The sequence below is a fragment of the Astyanax mexicanus genome, chromosome 22, assembly GCF_023375975.1.
Source record: "Astyanax mexicanus isolate ESR-SI-001 chromosome 22, AstMex3_surface, whole genome shotgun sequence".
NCBI classification, from domain to species: Eukaryota; Metazoa; Chordata; class Actinopteri; order Characiformes; family Acestrorhamphidae; genus Astyanax; species Astyanax mexicanus.
The window spans coordinates 25900358-25920288 of NC_064429.1; the positions used below are offsets into that span (position 1 = coordinate 25900358).

The 19931-nt window shown below is 39.2% G+C and overlaps 1 protein-coding gene across 4 annotated transcripts in view; it reads left to right on the forward strand.

Annotated features, from left to right (window-relative positions):
- The window catches only part of kiaa0825 (KIAA0825 ortholog), a 190063-nt gene that overhangs the window by 69020 nt on the left and 101112 nt on the right, over positions 1 to 19931 (forward strand). For 3 of the 4 annotated variants that reach the window (XM_022667574.2, XM_049470829.1, XM_007243897.4), the window contains exons 14-19: positions 728 to 907; positions 3185 to 3403; positions 4642 to 5050; positions 9095 to 9251; positions 12778 to 12945; positions 16441 to 16535. In XM_022667574.2, the coding sequence (XP_022523295.2) occupies positions 728 to 907; positions 3185 to 3403; positions 4642 to 5050; positions 9095 to 9251; positions 12778 to 12945; positions 16441 to 16535 (1228 nt within the window). The remainder of the gene's footprint in view (positions 1 to 727; positions 908 to 3184; positions 3404 to 4641; positions 5051 to 9094; positions 9252 to 12777; positions 12946 to 16440; positions 16536 to 19931) is intronic. The other variant, XM_049470828.1, reaches the window with a different exon arrangement.

Genomic DNA, 19931 nt, shown 5'->3' on the forward strand with positions numbered 1-19931 from the left:
TTTCAAATTTTAACCTAGCTTTAATACGACTTTTGCCATGTCCCATTGAGTATCCCATTTATCTGTCATCCACTATCAGGCATCGCTTCATCTCTAATAATTTCCTTTATTCCCCTCCCATTCTGGCCAGCACTCAATCAACAATCACTTAATACAGTTGTGTGCCATCCTCATAGGTAACACTTCATGGTCAATTTACATACTACTGTCCCATGACTTTTGGCATTAAGTTGTGTAATTAGGCATTTTTAAATGGACTATGCCATCAGGGTTAGGACTTTTCAATGGTAGAGCCATATGAGATCAATTTTTTTTTTCCTGAATTCCTTTGTGTATTTATTTATTTATTTATTTTTAGTTTTTTACAGATTATCCATGGTCAAAATGAAACACGGCAGTTAGTGGAGTAACAGCGATAGTTGTGTTTATCTCACTATTACATGTGAGTGAAAACAATCAGCAGCATATTAAAGGTGTATTTTCCTTTTTTTTATGGTTTAAATGCTTAATATTGATGTTTTAAGTAAATCCTAGTTTTTATACATTGTTTAATTATGGACCTAGTGTGCACTGTATTATGTTGTATTTTATGGAGCTGCTTAGATAATTTTTTTTTATCACAAGCATCTCTACAGCATCTCACCTAAACTCCACAGGAAACAGCAGAATATGATGTCAACTGATGTGTATATATATATTTATATATTTCCTGCCTCTTTATTTTCAGATCTGTGTCTGGACAGTGAAGCTGAGGTGTCCCTTGAGGCACAGCAGGCTGCTGCTGAGTTTGTGGAAGCTATTTTCTCCATCCTGTCCTCCTTAAACAATGTCCCCAGGGCTCTAGCTCTAGCGCTGGAGGGCTACCTGGACAGAAGACACCTATGGGACCACTTTTACAGTTTAGCAGGTACAGTGAAGGCATCAGCTTTTTTTCCCGCTCAGCACAATCAAGGAGGGTTCAAACGGTCACCGCTACACTCGCCGGCTCCTCGCGGTTCGGCGTACACTTCTTATGCCTCGTCCCCCTACTGTGACCTGTAATTGCCTCAGTATCGAGTCTGACCAGCAGGCTAGTCCGTGGCACACGTGACACGAAGAGGCTGATCATGAATCAAAGCCGTAATTAAACCCTCAGCTGTCCCTTTGATTGCTTATTTATTTTAATTTCCATTTTAGCTTCGTCTCTTTTTTTTTTTTTTTTTTTTGCTCCCTTTCTATAAAAGCTGCTACATGAATATTTCCTGTTGCGGTAATGGTTAGCACGTTGATTTAGCATACCGACACAGAGACTGCAATTACGGCCTGACACTTTGCTTTCAGAGCCGCCTTTGATTTGGGGGTTTAATCCGGACTCCTGCCGAGCCCGAGCACTCGTTTTTGTGTTTTTATTACATGCGAGGGGTAATTATTGTTGCATAAATTAGACAAATGAGAGGGGGGGTACGAGAGGAGAGCGAGAAGGAGTGCATGATGTAAGCGTGTACTGCTTTTCTCTCCTAACTGAAAGTTCCTGCAGGCGTAATTGGCTTAATTGCTGGTCGGGCCCACTTCAAGAGGACCAATGAAACCGAGCGCTGGAATAAAGGCATGTATGATGAGCTTTGTTTAGCGCCAGGATTTATCCGGGTGCCATTTAGTAAGTGAAATAATTGGACTTGTCGGAAATGCCAGCGAGGTTATTGGCTTAGCTTTGAGTCTCTGTTGATTTAGCGCGGCATCTTAATGTATCTCAGTGTATTCTGACGTCTCGAGAAGATCAGAGTTTGATGTCTAAGCAGATCTGACTTGCAGATCAGGATAAAGGAATGTGTCTCTACTGCTGTTTATTAGGACAACCATATGATGATTCCCATATATGCTCATTAGTGAGGGACACTGTAAAATCTAATCTAACTTGTTAAGATACCGTTTATGGAAAATGACTGATTGTGTTTATTTATGCTGTGTTTAAAAGTACAAATTACACATCACAAATTGGTGTCAAATAAAACAAATGAATCGGGGTGGCACAACATTTTTTACTCATGCAGTCTTGAGTATACATATGCTAATACTAAAATTAATCCCGTACATTTTTCCCTCTCTTAAACTATACCCTTAAAAATACATTTTGTCTGAATGCACTGTGCTTAACATAGCCATCTTATTACCATTAACATGGCACTGCTATAGTTATATACAGTGCCTTGAAAATCTACTCATATGCCTTATATTATTTGTCACCTTACAACCACCAGCTTAAATTTATTTTATTGAGATTTTAATTGTTAGAATTGGAAGTGGAATTAAAATTATACATGATTTTCAAAAATAAGTAAATCAATTGACTTCAGAAATTACTTAATTAGTTAATAGAGCCAAGCTGTGTGTAATTTTGTCTCAATTAATACTATAAATACACCTGCTCTGAAAAGGCCTCAGTCATTTGTTAGAGAGCACCAGTGAACATCATCATGAAGACCAAGGAACAACAAGTTGTGGAGACATTTAAAACAGGGTTAGGTTATAAAAACATATTCCATGCTTTAAGTGCATCCCAATGAGCACTGTTCAACCCATCATCAAAAAAATGTTAAAAGTATTCTACAACTGCAAACCTACGAAGACACGGCTGTCCACCCAAACTGACAGATTGAGCAAGGAGGGTACTGGTCAGATATGCCGCCGTATGGCCCATGGTCACTCTGGAGGAGCTGCAGAAATCAGGTGGGAGAATCGTTCCACAGGACGACTATAAGTTGTGCACTCCACAAATCTGGTGGTAATGGTGTTAATAGAGTGGAAAGAAGAGAAAGCATTGTTGAAAGAAGACATACGAAGAGCTGTATGCCACAAGCCATGTAGGGGACACAGCTAACATGTGCAAAAAAAGGTGCTGTGGTCAGATGAGACCAAAGTCATCTGAGCAAAATTCTTAATCTCTAGATTTAAAAAGCTAACAGAGACATACTCCAAAAGACTTGAAGCTAAAATTGCAAAGAAAGATGGATCTACAAATTATTGGTATAGGGGGTCTCAATACTTGCATTTCTTGTTTTTTTTCTTGGCCAGTGATCTTCAATCTAGTGGTCAGACGAATACCGGATCAGAGTATCGGATCGACACAAATCCACAAATTACGTGCAAAATATATATATATATATATTTTCTGTGGAACTAACAAATGGACGTTTTCTGTTGGCAGATACAGCCAAAGAAGCTCCTGCCTTGTTCAGATCTATCCGAGCTGTCATATCCAAACCCATCAACAGCTTGATTGGCCACTTGGTGAGCATGATGCAGGCGTGTGAGGACCTTCCTGGCACACTGATCAGACTAGAGCTTCCAGAGAGTGTACTGACCAAAATCCCCAAAGAATGGAACTACGCATCCAATGAAGCCAAGAACAAACACACCAGCAAGAGTGAGTGACCTACATTAATTATCACAATTTAGAAAGATTTATTAGGATGCCTGCAGGGCTGACTGCACAGTGGATTGTAGTATTAGTATTATAGTAATGTTTTTTTGTCTATTATGTGTATCAAAAATAGGCCAAAAATCATCATGATGCAACATCTTATGTTATTGCTTAAGAATACATTCACTGTGAATAAAAAATACACTGTACAGGGTTACAGAACACCCTTTTATTTTTGAAAAAAATGGAAAATGACATATCTCAATACACCAACAAGTACTGTGCAAAGTAATCTATCTTTTAGCCCAACTGGCATTGCTGGAGCAGCATTAGCATTAGCTGCAAGACATGCTAAGCGCTAGGTCTTTTACCGTTCAGAGATGATTATTGTCTGCCGGAAGGCTGCTACTTACCCCGAGCAGCACTGCTGGAGCAGCATTAGCATTAGCCGCTAACTGCACTATGTGCTCTTTTACCATTTGGAGGTGAGTATATTGAACTTAGTCTGCGTGTTAAAACTGTGTTAAAACAAGCTATATGAGACAAATCGCTAGCAAAAATCACTGTGGCTTACTGCAACACTCAGGGTTCCTCAGTGTAGCACTGTCCGGCTATGCTAGTGGTTAGCTGCTAATGCTAATGCTGCTGCACCCAGCCTTAGTAAAAATCTGGAAATCTAAGCTCACTGTAAATAAATGGAAGTGCTTTACTCACAAAAATAGTGAGTAAAGGAGAGAAATCTGTGTAGATTAACATCCATTGTTCTTTTGACTTTAAAAGGATTTTTTTTTATGATTTACAGTTTTGTTTACTTAACTTAGCTTAGCTGTACAGGTCTCACCACATAAAATTAGAAGGAAAACATGGCAACACCCATTTTCCTTACTAGTGTCGCATAAGGTGCCTTAAGAGAAGTGAGCAGCCCATCTTTTCTTGGTGTTTCTTAAATGAAAGATGAGCTTTAGCCCCTCCCCCTTGCTATCTATTTGCTATAAAATGTGTATAATATCCGTAGGTTACTCTGATTCTCAGATATGAAGCATAAACTACTGGCATGTAGCTGCCAACACTTGCTTCAGTGAGTTTATTGGTTCCATTGATCTGCTTAATTATAACACCAATTAGCTGCCAATTCAGGACCAATATTCAATCCAGATGTAGTCCTAATCTGTATGTTAAACCCTTTAGGTTATAATAGGTCATAATGATGCTGCAAACCTTTCTTTTCCCCATATCTACAGACAACATCACTCTGGCCATCCAGGGTCTGTCCTTCATCTTTACACACCTCCCCTCAGCTGTGGCCTCTCTTCCTCTGCCCATCCGCTTCCTCTTCTGCATGGCTGAAAAGCATCTTTCCCAGCATTCCAGGCAGCTGAGGCCCACAGGCCTGCTGGTATGGACCCTGCTGGGCTGTCTGTGTCAGGGTCTGGAGGACGGAGAGACTCTAGAGCTTGTATCTGTTCAGCCTCTGGAACGAGGGGACAAAGAGCGGCTCGCCTTGCTGTCCGAGTGCCTGCAGGTCAGTCTGGCTCAGCAGAAGGGCATTCCCAAACCCACCGTCCATAAGGTTCTGCAGGGCCTGGAGGAGAAGAGGCCAAAGTGGAGCTCAGCACAGCTACAGAAAACACGCAAGCTTTGTAGCGAGAGGTGAGTGCTGAAGGTATCAAAAGCGAACCTTACCGTATGCTTGTCCTTTAAGAACTCTTTTTCATATTTTCATTTTTTAAATATATTTTTTATGGTTTAAAAACACCCACATATCAACTAAGGGTTATCCAACAATCAAAAGACTGTTTGACAAAGCCAATGACCATTTAAGAACTTTTATTGGTAAGAGAGTACAAATAATTTATTTAGATTATTTATTCTTCATTAGAATAATTATTGAGGTGAATTTTCAAATGTAATATGCAAAACAATTTAAACAATTGTAATTGTAATATTTAAATTGCAAGATCATTTAGAAATACTTAAGTATGAAAGCATATGTTTAGGAATCTTAATAAACTTTTTTTCGTGATATAGGAACCTTTATTCATGAGTATAGGCTGAGAACCCTGAAATAACTTTCTTTTTATGTAGAAATATAAGAACTGTTAAAATACTTTTATTTTAAGGGTGTAAAGAACCAAGAACCATTTAGGAACTTTTATGTTGCAAGGCAAAGCCCTTGTGGAATGTTTACTTTTAGGATTGAGAGAAATTAACCATTTAATAAATTAGATTTTTGAGGAATTTAGGGCAAGAACCATTTAAAAAAGTTCAAAGTTTCTTTAAAGTAAAAAAAACAAAAATTATTTAAGATCCTTTATTTTGTAAGATTGTGAGGAAAGCACACTTTTATAAAATTATTGTTTAGTTTGCAAGGCACTGACTGTTTAAAATACTTTATTTTAAGAGTGTACATCAAGATCCACCTAAAAATCCTTATTTAAAGAGTAACAAAATCTGTTTATAGAAACCATAATTCATAGACACATTAGGAGAAAAAGAAGCATTTGGGAACCCATATTTTTATAATAATTAATATATTTATGAACCTTTACTTTAAAGAGTATAAGAATAAGAAGTATTAGAAACCTATATTTTTAAGATTTTGAGGAAAAACAGCAAACGTAATTCCAACCATAAATCCCTTAGAATCGTTTATTTTTAAGATTGTCAAGAAAGGACAATTTTGATTTTTTTTTTTTGGAAACATAGTAAGAACACTTTAGGAATCTTATTTTTTTTTTAAAGATATAACTCAAAAGCAATTAGCAACCTTTATTCAAAAAGTTTATTAGCAACCTTTATACTAATGGTTCTTTGCTGTAGTCAAAGGATCGTTCAAGAACCTATTTTTTTTTGCTGGTTTAATGGAACTGACCACTCTGCATTATTAGTACTACTTTCTTCTCAGTCAGAGTAAATGGATGGCTTTCCACGATTGTAAGTTCAGCAGTTTGAAAATCGAGGGGTTTAATTTCGACAACACACTCAAATGCATTCACCACATGTTCATGTTTAATTCCATTTCCCAGACTTGGGATCGTGACTTTTGCACCCACATCTGAAGTTCAGTCATTTAATCAATGAGTGGTTGTACATCCAGGAAGATTGCACTTGGGTCTTATTTGAATTTCATGTTGTGTTGATCGGGAACGGTGACCCCTGTTCATCATCGTTTCGGAGAAGAGCCCAGTCTTGATTTATTTATTTATTTATTTTATTTTGGAAAAGTGATGTCACCAGCCCCCTTGCTTTGGGCGTGGGGCAACTTTGTTCAGTGTATAATGAGCAATGCCCAAGCAATTTCCTAATTACTATTATTGGGAATGATTTAACGTCATAGCAGATATGAAGGGGAAAATAATGTAAATCACTGCTAGTGTTCCAGGAAATGTTGTTCGGTAAATGACAGGAAAGAATAAAAAAAAAGAGAGAGAGGGCAAAAGGGTGGATGATTGGGGGGGTTTAAAAAAAAAGGAAAAAGCAAAGAGTGATTATGTATCACCTGTCTGAGTCAGTCAGAAGATCCATTACTATTCATTAAAATAACCTTCACTTTCCAGCACTGCTTGTGTTGTAAACAATCAGCGTACAGTTCAGCGGCAGGGAGTGGGGTCCCTAAAAATCCTCCCCCTTTTTTTTTTTCTTCTTTTCAACACACACACACACACACACACACACACACACACACACACACACACACACACACACACACATGCACACACACACACACACACACACTCACGTACACACACACACCTCTGTAGTCTCTTGTCTTTGCAAAGTAATTTGTAGAGGAGAAGATGATTGCTCTCCATCATGGTGACCCTGGCAGGGCTTGACGGCATGCATACACAGATGAAGATGAATGCAGTGGATTGCGCCGGCGGAGGGGGGTGTTCTGCCTCTTTCAGGGCACATTGGCCCTAATGACGTGATTGATAGCTTGTCCCGGATCCGCCGCACCTCTCATTAATCAAGCCGCTGACTGGATCCAATCATTTGCTTCACCTGCACACTGATGGACAGGGAAGGATACACGGGGCCCAGGTGCTGACACCAACGCTCAGCGCCCCGGCCTGCTCAGGGCCCGTGCAAGCTCCCCTCAATGTCACCACCGCTAACGGCCGCATGACAGCCCCGCCACCCGCCATGTCTCTGCCTGATTGCAAAAAAAAAAAAAAAAAAAAAAGATGGAGAAGGGAAACAAAAAAAAAAAAAAACAATGACAGCAGGTGTGCCAGGAGGAAGATGTCCATTTTTATAGCTTGACACACACTGAGACACTTACATGCATCTGAAATCTAACATTAGACCTCTGGGTTTATGGAGCTAACCTGCTAACCCATAGCCACGCAAGTTAGCTAGCAAGCTTACTTTGACTATTTTTGTAATGTTTTAAATTGGACTGATTATCAAATTTTACACAAATGTTACACAAAAATAGATCTATGAGCTATACAAAACATAAGTTTATAAAGTTCATGATGCACAAAATCAGTAGATCTCACCAGCTCTATTTTTGCGAGTTTCAGTTCAGCACCTTTCAGAATGAGCCATTTAAGGCCTCTGTCACTTTTATGCAAATAAGCTAAAAATGTATTCTGAGCATTTACCAGAGCTTAGCGTTAGCTTGTGCTAAAAGGCAAAACACGAACACGTTAATTCATGCTTAACAAACAAATAAAATGAAAAAAATATTTGATTATTTGAAGACACAGAACTTATATCATCCTCATCTGCTGACCTACCACAGACAGTAGGTACAGATCCATCCATCCATCAAATCTTCAGCTGATACTAATAAACTAATAAAAACACAAGTCTAACTAACAAACAAACAATAAACTATAACAAACCAGTAATCAAACAAACAAACCAAAGCTAAAAACTACAACAAAACCGGGAACACAGCGAGAACAAAGGAAAACATGAGATAGGCTAGGGAAATGACAGACAGAAAGGCAAGACAGGAACAAGAAGGACCTAGAAAGTTAGAAAATGAGATATACTTGGGCTGAAGTGCGACACTTAGCATTAAACCTTGCGGTTTATTTAGTAATCTGTTATTCATTTGCTATGTATTATAGCTAGCCTTTCCCACATTATCAGCCTCCATTTTTCTCTGCATTAATGTCTTAATTAAACTTTTTATAATAAAGGGAAAGGGAACAAAACAATACTGCAAACAGCTGTGTCACAAGAAAAGAGTCCCTTTCTTTAGTTTGACATGAACTGAAACACTTGTGAGATGGTGAAAGCTGTGTGACCTTGAGGTTGATGATGCTTACCTGCTAATCTTTTTTCCTCTAGTTTGTGTTTACCTCTTTTTATATTAAGTTATTATTATTAAATGTTTATATTTAATTTTAGCTTATTATATTCTAAGACGCTTAATGGAAGCTGAAAGTTACAGTAACATTATACGCTAAGGTTAATGGGTAAATCTAACCCTTTATCTTGTGTAGCAGCCTTTTTACTAGATGTTTCCAAAAAAAAAAAGAAGTGTCACAGTAAAAGATGTGAAAAAATGTGCTTTTTGTCGCAGGAAACATGCAAACATTTCAGCCTTGGTTACACTGTTAAATTGCCCTTGCAATCCCCATCTGATAGCTATTTGTCTGAGCATATTCCTCATACTGTAGAAGTAGAGAGCACTGATACGTGTTCTTCCTTTTTCTCTGCTTTTTCCTCGATCAGTGTGTTTGAACGAGTCGAGAGTGGTCTGGTGCAGGAGAGAGGTGGACCCTCGGAGCCGGCTGAGCAGAAAATGTGGTCGGCGCTGCTGACGCTGTGCCAGGAAGCAGGTGGCATCCAGAACCTGCGCCAGATCCATCACACCGTCCAACTCAATGAGGTGGGCCCGCGCCGTTTTTCACCAAGCAATTAGGATGGCTGAGCGCCCCGGGCAAACTGAAGGGCCTGCAGTAGAGGACTTAGCTCTGCACACACAGCTTCTGTACAAGCACAGGAGTCAAATAATTGACTAGGCCTGGAACCTCAAATACTCTAAAGTGTGTCTGAAGAAGGGTAGAAGCTGATTAGTTGAACCTGCAGCTGACTGCACCAAGTGTTTGCTGGTTATAACATTATATATGTTGCTAAGGTTGCAAGTTTGTCCTTTATTAAAGGAGAAATTTGGTGTGAAATGGACTTGGGGTGTAGTGTAATATACATAGCTTGGCAAAGGGTACAAACCTCTTCTGTTTGCCCCCAGCTTTCTGAAAAATTTAGCCGATGCTCCCAACAGGCTTTAGAATGCTACCGATAAGGGCATACAAAAAATTACTATATTTACTCCATTAACAGCTCAAAGTAGCTCCAAAGTTCATTGGTAGAATTCCAAAGGCACCTTGTTAATGGCGTAAAAACAGAGATTTCTTTGCATTGACAAAGCTATGCCCCTATCCCTAGTATTGTTGTAGTATAAGTCTGTTGGGAGCATCAGCTACAAGCTCTGTGTATTTCAGAATGCTAGGGGAAAACGGAGGTGGGCTATTGAATAAAAGTTGTTATCATGTTTCACTACATGGCTACACGTAAACTAGCTTTTTTCCCCAGATTATTTTCCCAATTTTCTCCAAATTTAGCTAGACAAATTGTCCAAGCATTCAGCTGCTAGTTAGCTCTATACATTCCCCATCACATGTGATGCCAAAGTGCAGCGACTTGGTTCTGATACATTTATACATTTATAGACGACTTGTGCTAATCCACATTACCCTAGGAGTGATGAGGGGAAAGAGCGTCATCTACTCACCCAGAGAGAGCAAGACCAATTGTACTCTCTCAGGGCTCTGGCAGCTGATGGCACACATAAGTTATCTTATCCTTAATCTTAGCTTTCAGTAAAAAGTGGCTCAACCTCAGCTAATCAACCACGTTGCTGCTACGCCCCTGTCTAATCATGACACTGCTTTAAACTTTCAGTTTTTTTTTTTTTATAAATAAAAATACAGCATTTGTATTTGTAAACGATTCATCCTACATGATACATTTAGTGCAGGAGGCCCCACATGCATATCTCACATCCCAGTTCAGCCTTATTATCCAAGGGACATGGCAACAAATTTGGCATATCAGTGTATATATTACATTTCATTTAAAAATGACATTAAGTCTTTTCGTAATTGATTTTTATAATTCATTACTTCATAGCTATTCCTTGTAGTCACTATATCAGGTTTTGTTATGACAGGGACAATACACAGGCAGTGCCCGGCACTCTCATTCTTAATTACCCTCATTGAAAATTATTTGGCATCATATTATTAATGAAAAGAGCTTGTAAATTACTACTGGTGTTCCAGGAAATTGTGTTCCATAAATGAGCGTCTTTCCTGTGTGGCTCAATTAGTACAGCACAGGAAAGACGTTCATTTATAGAAGCCAATCAGACACCTCTGAGAATACTAAATCTCTTAAAGCACTCTACATATGTCATGTAGATTACGTGTTACGGTGAAGTGAGGAAGGTGATTCTGAGGGATTTTTAGTCTCCCTGAGTTTAGGAACAGCACAGGGTCCCGGTGTGTCTCCTGGCTGTGTCTGGGTGAGCGGTAAATCTGTGTGAGTAGGGAAGCAGGGTTTGTGTTAAAGTTTTATTTCGAGTTTACTTCTTGAGTGACGTGCTTCTTTGTGTCACATCTATACATATCTCTGTCCTCTTCAAATGTCCTGTTTCCATTCTAGATAGACTGATTAATTTCTACCATTGTCAGGCCAATTACTTAGGGAATAGAGAGAAAAGAAATGGCCATTATGTCCAAAATTGGATATGTAATAATTGTACAGATGTACTCATTTGTCCACTGGTGTGTTGAATAGGCCTGTAGAGATTCCTGTTTAATTTCACTCTTTAATGGGTAGTTTTCAAATGTCGTCTAATAATGGACGTCTAGACTTATCCAGGTTTGCCTCAGCTCTCATATCTTTGTCCTTCCCACCTTCCAAACTTCACAGCTGCTGATCTTTTTTTAGAGAGGAGATTTATTTTTATTTCTGTCTCTCTCTCATTCATTCTTTCTGTGTCATTCTCCCTAGTGCTATTTTCTATTTCTTTCTCTCTTTTTCTCATTCACTTTTATTATTCTCCCTGCGCCATTGTTCTCTATCAGTTCTCTATTCTTTCTCACTTTGTCTGCCTACTATCTTTCTCTCTATCATGATCATCTTTAAATTCCTACCTTATTGTTCTTTGCCTTTCTATCTCTCTCTCTCCCTCATACTTTCTTTTCTGTTTCTTTCTTCACTACACTCCCTTTCTCACATTCTCTTTTTATATTTAATTTTCTCGCTTTCTTTTTTTCCTACCACTCTTCCTTTTTCTCTCTTTTCTCTCTCAAAATGTGTGCCCAATGTCTCTTACTTTTTTTATATAATTTTCTCTATCACGATCTTTCTTTTTTCTTTAAATTCTTATCCCTTGTTTCTTTATTACTTCAGCACTTTTCTGCCTTTTCTTTCCATTTCCTTCCTCTATAATGGTCTGTATAGTTCTTTCTTTATCTTTCTTTATCTCCATCAATATCCATCCCTCTCTCTTATCTATATATTTCTGTCTTTCTTTTTCTTTCTCCACCACACTCCCTTTCTCTCCTTTTCTTTTTCAAAAAAATTCTCTTGATCTTTTTTCTTTTTTTTCTGTCTTCACCAATCTTCCTTTTATCTCTCTCTTTCTCTTACTCTTACTGTCTCACTCATTTATTTTGCATTCTGCTGTTCTCTGTTCTTTTTCTCTTTTCTTCTCCCTTTTGCTATTGTTCTCTCTATCCTTCTTTTTTTCTCTCGTCCACTTTCTCTTCATTTTTCTTTTTGTCTCTAAATCCTTCCCTGTTTTTTTCACCACCTTCTTGTCTCTTTTATTTCTACATAATTCTCTGTATTGTTGTCTTTCATTATGTTTTTCCGCCATTCTCCTGGTGCATCTCTCTCCATCTCTATATTTGTCTATCTCTTTATTTGTTATATAAATCTCCATTACCTTTTTTTGAAAATCATAAATCTTTCCCCCTTTTTAATATTTTTGGTAATTTTATCTATTTTTTTCTTTGTAATTATTTTTTGCATTATTATTTTCTAACATTTGCTTCTTTCTGTCATTCTACCTTTCTCTCTCTCTGTAACAATTCTATATAATTCTCTCTCCAACACTCCTTTATCTCTCTCTCTCTCTCTCTCTCTCTCTCTCTCTCTCTTTGTAACATTTCTACTTAATTCTCTATTCTCTGTTTCATTATCGGTTTCTCTCTCCAACACTCTCTCTTTCTCTCTTTCTCTCTCTCTCTCTCTCTCTCTCTCTCTCTCTCTCTCTCTCTCTCTCCTCTTCATTTCTATCACTTTTTACCCTCTCTCTCTCTCTTTCTCTCTCTCTGTGTCTGTAGGCTTTGTTAAGATCTGATCTGGCCTCTCCTGAAGACCTCGGCTCATGTTCTCCTGAGGGACATCCTTCAGTTCAGTTCCTCTCGGCGGGCAGTTCACAGAGCGCTCCAGCTCGCCCTTTCAACCCTCTGTTTCACTTTGACCACATCGGCTCTGCCAAGTTTGATCAGGTTGGTGTCTGTGTGCTTTTACACTATATGTCCAAATGTTTGCAGACACTGCAAGTGGAGCAAGAGCTTGCCTTTTTTTTACATCAGTAAGTTTTACTGCTGCTGCTAGGTTTCTGGAAGAGCTTTATACTACATATTAAAACAAAAACACCACTCTAGCTCTTCTAAGAGCTACTGTAGGGCATGGGACTCCAATGTCTCCAATGTTTTTGATTTGGTTTAGATGAGTTTCTTAACATCTTGATCTCACTAATGCCCTTGCGTCTAAATGAAATCATCACATTTTGTCTGTTTGCATGGACAATTCTAGCCAGATACCGCCAGTCACGATCATTACCGTTCACTGTGCTGCCCACTATGGGCGATAATGCCTTCTACAACGTATTCCGGGTACAAACTCAGCACTGTGGATCAAAGTTGGCGACACTAAATAATGGTGCTAACATCACCTTGCCATGAGCATGCTGGCCAATGTTTAACCTCATTCACAATCTACACAGGTGTGAGCGTCCTTACTCCAACCCTTTAGTAGCACTTCGTGATCAATTTGCATGCTGCTATCCCATAACTTTTGGCAAATTGAAAAGTATATTCCCCCAGTTCACATTCAGCCATAGCTTTTTTTTTCTCTCTAGACACTTTAAATACATGTCATTTGTCTAGCGTGTCATTGTCTTCAACTTTTATTTAAAGCAGTTCATTTATGCCATGAACTATTTCTTGCCTCTCCCGTTTTTTTTTTTTACGCACGAGCGAGAGAGCGAGTGTAGCTTTTCCTCAAGGCCACCCGAGCGGAGCTGGCAAGGTGAACGGCAGAGAGGAACCAAGACTGCTTTAAAGTGCTTTTCTGGGATGAACTCCCCCGATTCTCCCTAGGTCGCCCGGTCCCACAGCAATATTTTAAGAGTGAAGAGGAGACAAAGCTGAAACGCTGGGAATAAAAAAAAAAGAAAAAGAAGGTTAAAACAAAGAGAGGAGGAACTTTTTGAAAACGCTTGAAAAGGTGAACTCATCTAGTACTATATGCTTGTGGAAAAAAGGGGGGGAAATAATAAAGAATAACTGAACCGGCTTCCTTATGTGTGTGTGGAAGTCGTTATATATTGAGACGAAGAGACAAACACAACTATATTTACCATTTGTGTTGGCCTTTGCCTTTATTGATCAATGCAGTGAGGACACAGTGAGGAGACTATAAAGCTTCAAGTACTTGCCCTATTCTTCTGTACTTGCCCTATACTACTCTATATTAGCCTATACTACACTGTAGTGCTCAAAACTCCCTGTACTAGCATATAATATACTTTGTTACCCTATACTCCCTATTCTACTCTATATAACCCTACACTCCCTCCTGTACCTTATACTCCCTATTCTATACTCTATATTCACCTTTATACTTACCCTATATTCCCTATTCTACCCTATACTCCTCTATACTTGCCCTATACTAACCTATTCTACCCTATACTACCCTATATTCCCTGTTCTACCCTATACAACCCTATATTCCCTATTCTACCCTATACTACCCTATACAACCCTATATTCCCTATTCTACCCTAAACAACCCTACAATCCATATTCACACTATAGTCCTTATTCTACCCTATACTCCTTTATACTTATCATATACTACCTTATTCTACCTCCTTAGTCAGCCCTACATAACCCTATACTCCCTATTTTACCCTATACCCCCTATTCTCGCCTGTACAACCGTATAGTCTATATTCTACCCTATGCTGCTCTATACTTACCCTACACTACCCTGTTCAACCCTATACAACACTAAATTCCCTGTTCTACCATATACTGCATATACATATTCTACCAAATACAGGCCTGTATAACACTATAGTCCCTACTCTACCCAATGCTGCTCTATACTTACCTTACACTACCTTGTATAATCCTATAGTGACTGTTTTACCCTATACAGTCCTATAGTCACTGTTTTACCCTATACAATCCTATAGTCACTGTTTTACCCTATACAATCCTATAGTCACTGTTTTACCCTATACAATCCTATACTCCCTGTTCTACATTATACTTTCTATTCTATCCTATACTCCTTGATACTTCCTTTTCTACCCTATACAGCACTATCTTCACTATTCTACACTATACATCACTATACTCCCTATTCTTCTTATACAGCCCTATACTCCCCATTCTATCCTATACAACCCTATACTCCCTGTTCTACCCTCTAAGTGAACAGCTCATGTAAAGCAATGGCGATTCTCATTAACTGCCATTCATTAGTTGGGTCACTGCTTATTCTTCCCATTGTCTCTAAACAGCCAGAAAAAAAAACTGTAAATTGCTGTTAGTATGATTGTGCTAAAAGCAGACCAAATTAAATTATTCTGTCCTGTTTTTTTTTAAAGCTGCCCATAATCACCCTTTTTCTGCCAAAATTTTAAAAACTTTAAAGTAATTGTAAGAAGTTTGGATAGAGTAAATAGTCAGAGTAAAGGACCTTGCCAACAGGGGCCCAACCACTGGGAGAAACTGGGTATCAAACCCACAACCATATCATCAATAACCCACTGCTCTAACCATTGGAGATTGGCTGGAGATTTATTTTCTCGTGTTATGAGACGTTGGCTTGAAGGTCAAGAGATGAAAGAAATCCATAGGAGTTTAGTTCTGTACTTTCATTCTTTCTTTTTTGTAGGCGCTGAGATTTGTGTGTGTGTGTGTGTGTGTGTGTGTGTGTGTGTATGTGTGTGTGTGTGTGTGTGTCTCCTAAGCCCAAAGGCTAATACTTCAGCTATTGTTCTGCGCTAGCTAGAGCACTCGTAATCCTTTTCTGCTTATCACGAGCGCTTGCATTGCTTTGCATAAAACACCCTATTAAGAGGATGATTAAAAAGCCTTCCCGGCTTCAGGTGGCTGTGCTGTTTGTCAAATCAAATGGAGGGAAGAAGGAGGAAGAAGAAGAAGTAGACGAGGAGAAAAAAAAACTCGACTGACGATCCATCAATCACCTGACAGGGAGGGGAGGAGGAGGGGCCTCAGTGTTCTTCTCCTTTCGTCGATAAATAAAACTCTGCCTGAAGTTAAGAGTGACATTTTGGCAATTAAAGCAATCAGATTTTTATTTGCCCCCTAACAAAGGGCCAGTCTGCCCATGCTTGCTGGGAAAACAGAGAAGAAAAAAGAAGGGAAGCATAGAAAGAATGAAAGAAAGCACTGGGCAGATTGCCACGAACAACAGCTAGAAGAATAACGACTCCTCTCGCAAAATTGATTTATCTTTTTATAAATGATGGCTACATCCCTCCCCAAATGGATTTATAAATTAATTGCTGTCTTATTGGAATAAAAACCTTCTTGTGCAGACATGATAGATAGATTCTGTCGGAGGGGTCTCATCCGGGACCCCCTCCTTCTTAGTTAGTCGGACCCAGCTGGAGCAGTAATTTTCTGATCGTATTAACGCTGATTAATAACTAACAATACTCACTGCTCGTTTGTCAACAGTCAGCTCTGAGTGAGAGAGACTGGGACTGGGCCCAACTGCTGTCGTCCAATCAGAGAACAAGTCAGGTGACCTTCAGAGTGCTGCTCACTAACAGGTAACGCCAGACAGACCGCCCTGCCAATGTCTCTCTCTCTCTCTCTCTCTCTCTCTCTCTTTCTGTCACTCTTTGTCTCTCACTTTCTCTAACACATGCTTTCTCTCTGTCTCTTTGTCATTGTCTTGTTCTCGTTTTCTGTTACTCTTTCTCGCTGTCAGATCTGTTCATTTTTTCTGTCTCAATTTATGGAACATGCTGTCTTACTCATTCTTTCTCTCATTCACTTTCTGTTGTTCTCTCATTGCCTGCCTTAGTCTGTCTCTCTCTCTCAATCTCTCTTTCTCTCACTGTCTGCCTTATTCTGTCTGTCTCTCAATTTCTCTTTCTCACTGTCTGAGTCTGTTACTTTCTCATTTTCTCAGGGTCAAGGGCTGTTTATCTCTCTCTCTCTCTCTCTCTCTGTCTCTCTCTCTCCCTCTCGGTCCTTTTCTCACTTTTTGCTCTCTCTCTCTCTCTCTCTCTCTCTCTCTCTCTCTCTCTTGCATGCTTTCTCTCTCTTTTTGCTCTCTCTCTGTGCCTCTCTTATTCTCTTAAATTCGGACTCTCTCCTTTTTAGTCTGTCTTTTTCTCATTTTCTCAATGTCGAGGGCTCTCTATTTTTCTCTCTCCATTTCTGTCTCTCACTCCCTATCCCTCTCTCTTTTTTGTTCTCTCTGTGTCTTAGTCTGTCTCTCTTTTCCACATTTCTAAGTGTTTGAGTCGGTCTCTTTCTCATATTCTCAATGTCAAGGGCTCTCTCTCTTCCTCCCTCTCTCTTTCTCTTTGTTTTTCCACATTTCTCAGTGTTGGAGTCTTTTTCTCATATTCTCAATGTCAAGGGCTCTCTCTCTCTCTCCCTCTTTCTCTCTTTCGTTCTCTGAGTGTCTGAGTCTGTCTCTCTCATTCTTGCTCTCTTAGTTTTTTGTTCACATTCTTTCACTGTTTGAGTCAGTCTTTTTCTCATTTTCTCAATGTCAATGGCTCTCTTTCTCCCTCTCTCTCTTTCTCTCTCTCTCTTTTTTTTTCTTTATCTCTTTGTCTGTCTTAATTGCTTAATGTATCCCAATATCTCGGTTTCTTTCATTCTCACATCTCTCTATCTTTCTCTCATTATCTATTTGATTATCTTAATATATCTGTCTCTGCCAGTCGCTATTTCTCTCTATTTCTCTTTCAGTCTCTTTTTGTCCCTTTCTCTTTTGTTTCTCATTTTCTCTCCTCCTTATCTCTCATTATACATATCACTCTTTCTCAGTATCACTGCTGCTCTTTTCTGTCTTATTCTTAGTTTTGCTATATTTGCCCCTCCATGTTTCTTCTTTATAAATGAAGATGCAGTGGGCATGTTAGAATCCCTTTTGGGAAAATGTGTTGAGTATCTGTGTGTATGTGTGTGTTTGTGAGAGAATATATGTGTGTGCACTCCCCCCTATCCATGCACTGGCGCAGGATCATAGCTGTATCTTGTGTGACCTTTCCGTCTGTTTCCAGCTGCGCGTGTGTGAGTTTTGCCTTTTTTCTCTCTTTATGACGAATTCCCAGTGTGCGCCCTTTGCTCAAAGAGTGCAGTAGAAAGTGCTCCTCCATTGGGGAGCACCAGAAGAAGTTTTGGAGTTGGATTTAAAAAAAAAACAAAAATCAGATACCCTTTGAGCTCCCTCAAAGGAGATATTGAAGAGTTTGCCATTTCTGGAGCCAAGTTGCAAATGGAACCTGACTAGGGTGTCAAGCACTTTTGCTAAGTGTGAAGCTGTGAGCTTGACTTGCAGTTAGACTGCAGATGATCTTCTCAGCTACACTACACCAACACTAACACAGATTTTAGATGTCCTGCTTTGGTTTACTTTCCTTATTGACAAGGATTTTTTTAGGGGGGGTTCTTAGGGGGAGGTGTCTGTGAAAAATATTTCACACTTCTACTCTACTCTAGTGATAAAACTCTTGCATCCAGACTGCAATTTAAAAAACAGGAGGACCAGTGAGTTTTTTGGCTTTCTCAGTCACATGACATCGCGTTCAGTAGCTCCTCCATTTCCACTCACTGTTGTGTTTACGTGGATCTCCGTGGAAACGTGCACCCAACATGTAATTATAGTGTGTGGCAGGACATTTGAGAAAAACATGCACATGGTTGTTCTGGATGAGATTAAAATCACAGAAGACCCCCCCCCCCCCCCATAAAAAAGAGGACCCACTGAGAAACGAATCCCATCTGGATAGCGCTTTAGAATAATTTGTTGGTACCTACATGGATATACAGTATGTACAGGGGACAGCTTACAAACACCCACACCTGTATAAGTTGTGAGGTGTTATCTTGTTAGTGAAGTTGAACCCCAGATATTTGAGTATTTGGACAATAACCATAACCTTCGAGTTGCCCACTGCTGTAAACGCTATGAATCTTTACTCAGTGATTGATAGTGAAATATCTTGCAGGCAACTTTGGCCAAAGCTCAGCAGATACCCCATGACATTGGTTCAGTGGTCAGTGTGCGTACCTGCCCACCCTCCTGACCACTACAACTTACCTTGGAAAGCTTCCAGATGTTGGTGTATCTCCACAGCTGGAAGCAGCAGTATGTTCATCCTTCTCTTTTAGTGATGGAGTGTCCAGTTTTGTAGGTAGGATTCAGGGTGAAAAGCAAACAGAGGGGAGTAGCAATGCAAAGGATTTTAAGATTGTGGCACATTTCACACTTAAATTTTTGAAAAACTTTTTTGTGTAGTTTCCCATTCACACATGCATCCCTTAAGTGCTATTTTTTATCTTCAAAATCAATATTATAGAAAAAAAAATACATGATGATGTTGTCCTAACTATGAAATGCTCTTCTGTTCCTGTAACTTTTAATTAAAACTCAACAATGGAAAAAAAGCCCCAGAGTTGCCCCAGAGCTGCACCAAAGCATAAAACATTTCTGTTTCTCTCTAAAATACTCTGTTGTGGTATTTTCCAAACCAAACAAGGAGTCAATCATTTAGTCAGAGAGTCAGTTAGTCAGTCAGTGAGTCAGTGAGTCAAATAATCAGTCAGTTAGTCAGGTAGTTCCATGAGATGCTTCATATCTTAAAAACACAACTATAGAGCTAAATCATTTGAGACATGTTCCACTTGGCCAACAGTAATCTAGACATGACTACTGTATATTTACTGGGAATGTGTGACTGCATCTGTATATAGATGAGCTTTTACAGTAACTTTTCAGGAATGGTACTGTGTATTGCAGTTAAATTCCAGTGTAAAATTTACCAGCATTGCGTCTCCAGCTTTTGTTCACACTTTTTTTATTGCACGATTGTGAGATCTCTAAGCAATGTTGCATAATCAAGGTCAAACTTGTGTACTGCTTCAATCCACATGTTTTATTTTTACATTTGGTTGTCAGTTTTGTATGTCTCAGGTTGTCCAGA